At 57.9% G+C, this 7,483-nt stretch overlaps 1 protein-coding gene across 1 annotated transcript; it reads left to right on the plus strand.

The window, feature by feature from the left end:
• The first annotated feature begins 407 nt into the window (after positions 1-407).
• Positions 408-6,348, plus strand: P3H4 (prolyl 3-hydroxylase family member 4 (inactive)). Its single transcript, XM_004390323.1, has 8 exons — positions 408-1,005; positions 1,178-1,330; positions 1,448-1,619; positions 2,352-2,480; positions 3,403-3,548; positions 4,227-4,310; positions 5,734-5,878; positions 6,205-6,348. The coding sequence occupies exons 1-8, from the start codon at positions 532-534 to the stop codon at positions 6,225-6,227; spliced, it is 1,326 nt and encodes a 441-aa protein (XP_004390380.1). The 5' UTR covers positions 408-531; the 3' UTR covers positions 6,228-6,348.
• The last annotated feature ends 1,135 nt before the right edge of the window (positions 6,349-7,483 follow it).

Consider the following 7,483-nt stretch of genomic DNA (forward strand, 5'->3'; position numbering starts at 1 on the left):
TAGGGGAGGGTGTGCGGGGTGAACGAGGTGTGAGTCTCCCCGACGTGGGCCGCGGGGACACTCCGTGTGATCTCGTCAGGGCCTCGGATGGGGAGCGTGCAGAATGGGCGCTAAGACCAGGTTCCTGGGCTTGGGCCGAGTAGGGGGACGTGGCAGCTCCCACAATTTCTAGATCTTAAGATGGGGGTGGGGGGCTGTCTATGTGTAGGGAGGAGCTTTCTGGGCTCTCCATCCCTGGCGTGAAACGTTCTCCCCGCCCATCCACCCACTTATCATCTGTCATGGGGTCACAAGATCCCCAAGGCCTGGGCAGGGGATCGGACTCAAGACACCAGTGGACCCTCTCAAGAAAAGGCGGCAGGCAGCCCTCCGCCCCTCTGGGGACCAGACCTAGGCAATTCCCCGCCCCCCGCCCCGCCACCTCCCTTCAGTGCCGGCGCTAAGACCCAGCAGGCGCACCGGCGCGGCCCTGCGCCCTCCAGTCCTGCTGGCTGCCTTCTTGGCTCCGAGAGCCGGCGGCGCGGCGGGGGCATGGGGTGGGCGACGTGCGGGCTGCTGTGGCTGTTGCTGGGCAGCGCCGGGGCGCAGTACGAGAAGTACAGCTTCCGGGGCTTTCCGCCGGAGGACTTGATGCCGCTGGCCGCGGCCTACGGCCACGCGCTGGAGCAGTACGAGGGCGAGAGCTGGCGCGAGAGCGCGCGTTACCTGGAGGCGGCGCTGCGGCTGCACCGGCTGCTGCGGGACAGCGAGGCCTTCTGCCACGCCAACTGCAGCGGCCCGGCGCAGCCCGGGGCCTCGCATCCCGATCCCGGCCCCGACGGCAGACGTGGCGACGAGTGGGCCCGGGAGCTGCAGCTCTTCGGCCACGTCCTGGAGCGCGCCGCCTGCCTGCGGCGCTGCAAACGGGCGCTGCCCGCCTTCCAGGTGCCCTACCCGCCGCGGCAGCTGCTGCGCGACTTCCAGAGCCGCATGCCTTACCAGTATCTGCACTACGCGCTGTTCAAGGTGGGCGCTCCGCCTGCCCCAGCGTCCGCCCTCGGGCGCCGCTCTGCTCGGGCTGCTCGGCGTCTGGTGTTCCGACGGGGCGGGAGAAGCATTGCGCTCACCCGGAGCTACGAAGTCCCCTGTGCACTCAGGGCTGCGGGCTCCTGCCTTACTGACCCCCTGGTCCCCTCAGGCTAACCGGCTGGAGAAGGCGGTGTCCGCGGCCTACACCTTCCTCCAGCGGAATCCGAAGCACGAGCTAACCGCCAAGTATCTCAACTATTACCGGGGGCTGCTGGATGCCGCAGAGGATCCCCTCACGGACCTGGAGGCCCAGCCCTACGAGGTGGGGTGGAGGGGCAGGGGAGTGGGGCCGGCCCTGACTCTGCTCCCTGACTCCCACTTGCAGAAGAGAGGAGGGATTGGAGGTCCCCCTGACCCCCGCTGCCACTGTTTTCCCTAGGCCGTGTTTCTCCGGGCGGTGAAACTCTACAACAGCGGGGATTTCCGCAGCAGCACCGAGGACATGGAGCGGGCCCTGGCTGAGTACCTAGCGGCCTTTGCCCGGTGTCTGGCCGGCTGCGAGGGGGCCCAGGAGCAGGTGGACTTCAAGGACTTCTACCCAGCCATCGCAGGTATCCCTGTCCCAAACCCCTGACTTTGGGGCTCTCCAGAGGCTGAAGCACTCAGCACTCATAGAGTCTCAGGACCCCCAGTAGAAACTAAGTGGGGGGCCAAGTGGGCTCTGCTTCCCAGAACCCTGTCTGCTAATAGAGACAGGTGTAGCCACCCTGACACTGGGTGCAGAGGGCTACAGTAGGGAGTGTCCAAGATGCATCAACACTAAGAGTTAGTGACATTCCAAAAGAGTCTGGTAAGGGTAGACTCGCGGGCCTTTCAGGCAGAGGGCAGAGGGCAATGCAAGTACAAAGGTGCTGAGGTGGAACACAGCCCGGCAGGTGTGCAGAAAGCAGCCTGTTCATTGTGGCCAGAAACCACATCTAGTCTCAGGATCCCTAACCCTGGGGTCCTTCAAGAAGACCTGTCCTCAGCTTCTCTATCTAGCCTTAAACTCCCCCTGCCACTCTCCCGGAGGCCCCACCCTGACTCCCTCTGGCTTTATGGTGGAGCCGAGCCAGGGATGGCAAGTCAGCCCAGGAGATGGGACCAGCCCACAGTATGCATCCTCAGTATCACTTATTGTATGTCGAGCACTTTATACATATTATGTCATTGCATTGTAACAACTCATTTTCTGGACAAGGAAACTGAAGTTTAGTTGGCAAAGCTGGTATCTGAAGTTATCTCCATCAATGGGATTGAGTTTTTAAACATACCAGCTTCTCACTGCTGCCTCCGACCCCCAGATCTCTTTGCAGAATCCTTGCAGTGTAAGGTGGACTGTGAGGCCAACCTGACCCCCAACGTGGGTGGCTACTTCGTGGAAAAGTTCGTGGCCACCATGTACCACTACCTGCAGTTTGCCTACTATAAATGTGAGCATCCTGGGTGGGCGTGGACAAGAGAGGAAGGGGTGAGGGAGAGGACTGTAGTGGGGTCCTCGCAGAGTTATGGGCGCTATCCCTCAGAATTGAGGAATCTGGGTGATGGGAAAGAAGATTGAGATGAACGGATATTGAAAAACAACCCTGGGGACCTGGAGCAGGTGAGAGGCTTCTGGGTGGGGACAGAGAGCAGCCTCGGGAGAGAGCTAGAAGACACAGCACTAGGCAGCTTACAAAGCTTACAGAGCCCTGCCATGTCTTTTTATCTCACTTGATTCTCTTACCAACCCTATGCAGCTGGCGTTAGGAAAAATGGACTCATTTTTCAGATAAGGAAACTGAGGCTCATAAACGGCAAGGGGCTGGCCCCAGATCACATGGCTAATAAAAAAAAAACACCTTGACTTGAGGCCAAGACTGTGGATCTCCTCACTGGAGGGAGATCTGGCATCGACTGAGAGCTGGGATAGACAACCTCCAAGGTTCCTGCAATGTGGAAAGGCCAAAATTCAGACAGAGGCTGGAGTTGGAGTGCAGGGGCTGAGGACCAAGGGGCCAGGGAGACTCTTCATGGGATCAGATGGCAGAGAGCTTGAGAGTTGGGCTGCCAGGTTCTAATTCTCCACTGCCATCATTCGCCAGCTGTATGAGCTTGAGCAGGTTACCTAACCTCTCTGGGCCTCAGGCTTCTTGTCTGTAAAATGGGGATGACAATAACAATGAATTTTAAATGAGTTACACAGGGCCTGGCACACGGCAAGTGCCCAGTAAACGTTAGTTTGCATTATTATTGGGTGGGGTGAGGAGTACAGGACTGAACTGAGAGGTGGGTTGGGGTGAGCTTGGTGAAGTTGTCCCTGAATGTGAGGAAGTGACTGGGATACTCCTCATCCCTGTCCCGCCCTGCCTGCAGTGAATGACGTGCACCAGGCCGCCCGCAGCGCTGCCAGCTACATGCTCTTCGACCCTGAAGACAACATCATGCAGCAGAACTTGGTGTATTACCGCTTCCACCGGGCTCGCTGGGGGCTGGAGGAGGAGGATTTCCAGCCCCGGGAGGTGGGCACCACCTTCCGAGGCACTCACAGGGCGTACGACTTGATTAAAAATGCTCGGTCAGACCCTGCTTCCTTGGCAGGCTGGATGGGAAGAGGAAAGAGCATGGGTTGTGGATGGAGTCAGTCCTGGGTCCAAACCCCAGCTCCACCAGCTGTGTGGTCCTAGAAATGACATTGACCTTCTCTGAATCTGTTGCCCCATCTGCAGAGTGGGGTTTGTACTAACTACCTTGCCAGCTCAGTGCCTGGGATGTGGAAGGTACCCAAAAAGTGTCCGCTCCTGCCACTATCCTCCCCACTCTTACTTCTCTCACCTCTGACGTTTGTACTTCTTCCCCAGGGGACCCTTAACTGGACCAACTGAGGAAACCCCCTGGAATCTAGAGCAAGGCTGGCAAATATGGGGGCCATGGTGCCACTTCCACCTTCCTTGTCAGTGGCAGACATTGCTAATCGATTGAGGCACTCTTACTCACTGAGCCCTCAGAATCCTTAACCCAGCACTCTGAGCAGCTATGATGATCTGATCAGCATGTGAGCTGAAACCTGTTCCCTGCTCCTTGAGCTGGAAAAGGGAAAGGGAACCCAGATTCTAGGGGTCCTGGCTGCCCCTACCACTTGCCCACCCTGCACTGGCAGCAGGATCTGGCTCACCCTCTCCCGCCCCTGCTCTTCCCAGGAAGCCATGCTTTACCACAACCAGACGGCTGAGCTGCAGGAGCTGCTGGAGTTTGCACACATGTACCTGCAGTCAGATGATGAGGTAAGTGGCCCCCTGTTCTCCAGGCCTGGGCCATGGTGGAGGATGCCTTGGGCCTTTGCCCTGGGCCTCTATGGCAAAGCTCAGCCCCAACCCCCAGCGGTCAGCTGTTGTGAAGCAGAAGAGGTTTGCCTGTCCCTTACCTACACCTTCTCTTCTCTCCTGGGCTGACTGTTCTCATGCCCCCTCCCCCTTTTCCACAAGTCTGAATCCTGCCCAGGTCAGATGGCACCTCCTCCAGGAAGCCCTTGCTGCATGCCTTGGCTCCCTCCTCTGGGCTTCATTGCCAACTCTGACCCTCGGTGCCTCCCCGATCACGTGTGGCCCATACCTGGAGTTATTTGCAGCCCTGGTCTGTCTCGATCCCGGCCCCCTTCTCCAGCCAGTCTCCTGGAGGATTGTGCTTCAGGACAAGATGGAGACCTGGGTATTCCCAGCCCTCCCACAGTGCCTGGCAGAGAGCTGGTGCTTAGAAACTGAGTTTGAATAAACAAGTGAATGAATGGATGAATGAGGGTTTGAGAGCCTGAACTTCTCTGAGGTTTGCCACTCAGTGGTTATTTATTCATTCCCTCCTGAGTTCATCCATCCATGGCCTCCTCATTAAACATGGGGGCAGGGTCCACAATGGTTAGCACCCAGCCTTTGGTGCTTGCCAGACCTGGCTCCACCACTTACCAGCTGGGTGGCCTCCAGGCAAGCTTTCAGTAACCTCTCTGAACTTCTGTCTCTTCCTCCATGGAATGGGGTGAATAATGCCCATCTCATACCGTTGTTGTGGTGAGAATTAAATGAGATCAAGTATGTAAAGCTCCGTGTATAGAGCAAGCACATAGTAGGTGCTCAGTGAGTGATAGCCATTTTGATCACTGTTAACGTGTTGCCTGCTGTTTGCCAGACACTTCTTGGGGCTGGGGTAAGCTGATGAAAGGCACAGTCTCTTTCCCAAGCAGCTCATGGTCTAGTGGGGGAGGCAGAAAAGCAAACAGAGGTCAGCAAGGGGCACCAGAGGAGGGCTCCAGTTGAGGACCCCTCCTGGAGCTGACTCCTGGATTTGGGGGTATATACAAGAGCTCTCCAGGTACAGGGGAGTAGGGCAAACAGCAGGAGAAAGCGGTGTGCACAGAATAGCTTTCTTCTCTCCAGGGAATTTATACTTCAAAGGTAGGGGGGCTGTGGAGAGGGCACTGCTTGCGCTAACACTGAATCTCTGCTGGTGGAGCCCACGCATCAGTTCAGGGAGGAGGCGGTTTGGGATAAAGACCTTTTGGGAAAAACCCTCAAATCATTCCTATGTTAGGTCTTAACACTGGGTGGGAGGAGCTTTGGGGACTAAGAGATGGGACTGGAGGTCCCCTTGGCCAGGAAAGGAGGCGATGTAGGATTTGTTGTAACCTGGTATCTCATCCACCTGGGGCTGTTCAAGATGGCACTGGAGGAGGCAGAGCCATCCACAGAGCCTGAGGACCTCCCGCCCGACACCGAGTTTGAGGGGGATGGTGACTACGAGGAGGGTCTCTATGCTGATTGGTGGCAGGAGCCAGATGCCAAGGGTGACGAGGCTGAGGCTGGTGAGTGATTTGTGTCCTGGTGGAGGGTGCGGGGATGTGCTTGGGGCTGGAGGTTGGGACAGATGGATCCACCCACTGGGCTGCAGAGGCAGTGCTGTGTGTGTTGGTGCTGGGATCACTCCACTGGGGGCTTCCAGCGAGTGGGCAACCACTACCCTGACTGGGGGCTGGGGGGACATCCTTCCTGGAGCTGGGACTAGCATAGACCTGTTCCTGGAGAGCCTCCCTCCTGTGTGCCCCATGTTCTGCCCCCCCCTTTCCAGACAGCACCTTGATACCTGTTGGGAGTGGGTAGGGGGCTAATCCCTGTGCTCTCTCCTTTTCAGAGCCGGAGCCTGAACTGGCATGAGAAGGCGGCCACCCCTGCACCTCTCAGGAGCTTGGGAAGCCTGAGCCCAATGGTGTCACCCCTCTCCCAGCCTGGGCAGCAGCAGGAGCTATTTATTAAAAACTTAAAATGGACACAGCTGACCAGCCCCCACCCCATCCCACTTGTGAGTGTGGCCTCCCCAGGCCCCATCCTGCCTCCTAGTCTTGGACCACAGGATAGTGGTGGTGCTGCAGGCCTGCAGTGGGCTAGTGGGGGCCACCCGTCTTCTGCCACTTGAACAGTATCCTAGAGGAGAAGGTTCCAGCTCCTGGTGGTTGGCATCTCAGCCCAAACTGCAGACAGCAGGGCGCCCCGGGGTCATGGAAAAGCACTGGACCAAGAGTTCAGAGGTTCCTGGTGCACTGGCAGTGAGTGCTCAATAAACATTGGTTGTGGAGTGAATTGCAGCACCTGGGCTGAGTTGTGGACCTGCATGGCCCTCCCTCCCTCTCTGCCCGTCTTTCCTGGTCTGTAGAATGGCGTGGTGAGGGCACGGTATGGCAGTTCCCGTGACCCTCTGCGGACTGGTGTTTGTGTGAGTGTGTGAGTGCAGGAACAAGTAGTGCGCCATGGAAGATCCCCGCCAGGGGGCGTGAGGGCCCAGTTCCCTCAGAGTTGGGAGGTTGGTGGTTTCAGAATTCTAAGATGGGCTGTGCTGTATTTTCCTAGTTCTGCACTGCTTCCCCCAGGAAATGTGTGGAGGGAGCCAAGGGCATTTACTTCCCTGGTTCCGTAGGGCCAGAGTGAGCGTACCTTGGATGGGCTCTGCCCTGCCCTCTGTCCATCCTCCATCCAAAACTGGGGCTGGAGCCTGTCAGTGACCAGAGGAGCCCTAGGGATAGGATTTGATCATTTGGGACCTCTTGGGGAGCAGTGGGACACGGCCAGACCCCTCTTGCCCAGTCTTGCATTGGTTCCCGGGGCAGAGGGTTCAGAGGAGTGTGGGCAGGGGTAGTGCCCAGTAGCTATCACCCAGCGCCCCCATTCTCCTAGACCTGACGTACATCAGGAAGAGCAGTGGGGGCAAAAGGGGCTTCTGTGGGCCAGGGCCAGGCAGGTCACACTTCTGCCCCACTCTCCACATTTCTCCCAGGAGGCTGAAGCATCTTCTCTTCCTCCTGGAGAGTGGAGTCCAAACCAGAAAGCCGAGTTCTCACCTCCACACACTTGCCCTCCCCCAGATGTGCCTAGTGACCTTGCCTGGGCCCCACCTACCTCAGTGCACAGGACTCCTG

Source organism: Trichechus manatus, unplaced genomic scaffold, assembly GCF_000243295.1.
Source record: "Trichechus manatus latirostris isolate Lorelei unplaced genomic scaffold, TriManLat1.0 scaffold00294, whole genome shotgun sequence".
In the NCBI taxonomy this organism is placed as follows: Eukaryota; Metazoa; Chordata; class Mammalia; order Sirenia; family Trichechidae; genus Trichechus; species Trichechus manatus.

What these genes read in the sequence shown, in the direction of transcription:
- P3H4 (XM_004390323.1), top strand. Translation starts at nt 532, where the DNA reads ATGGGGTGGGCGACGTGCGGGCTGCTGTGGCTGTTGCTGGGCAGCGCC. An exon ending in TGCACTACGCGCTGTTCAAG is followed by an intron (nt 1,006 to 1,177) that starts GTGGGCGCTCCG and finishes TGGTCCCCTCAG; the next exon opens with GCTAACCGGCTGGAGAAGGC. An exon ending in AGGATTTCCAGCCCCGGGAG is followed by an intron (nt 3,549 to 4,226) that starts GTGGGCACCACC and finishes TGCTCTTCCCAG; the next exon opens with GAAGCCATGCTTTACCACAA.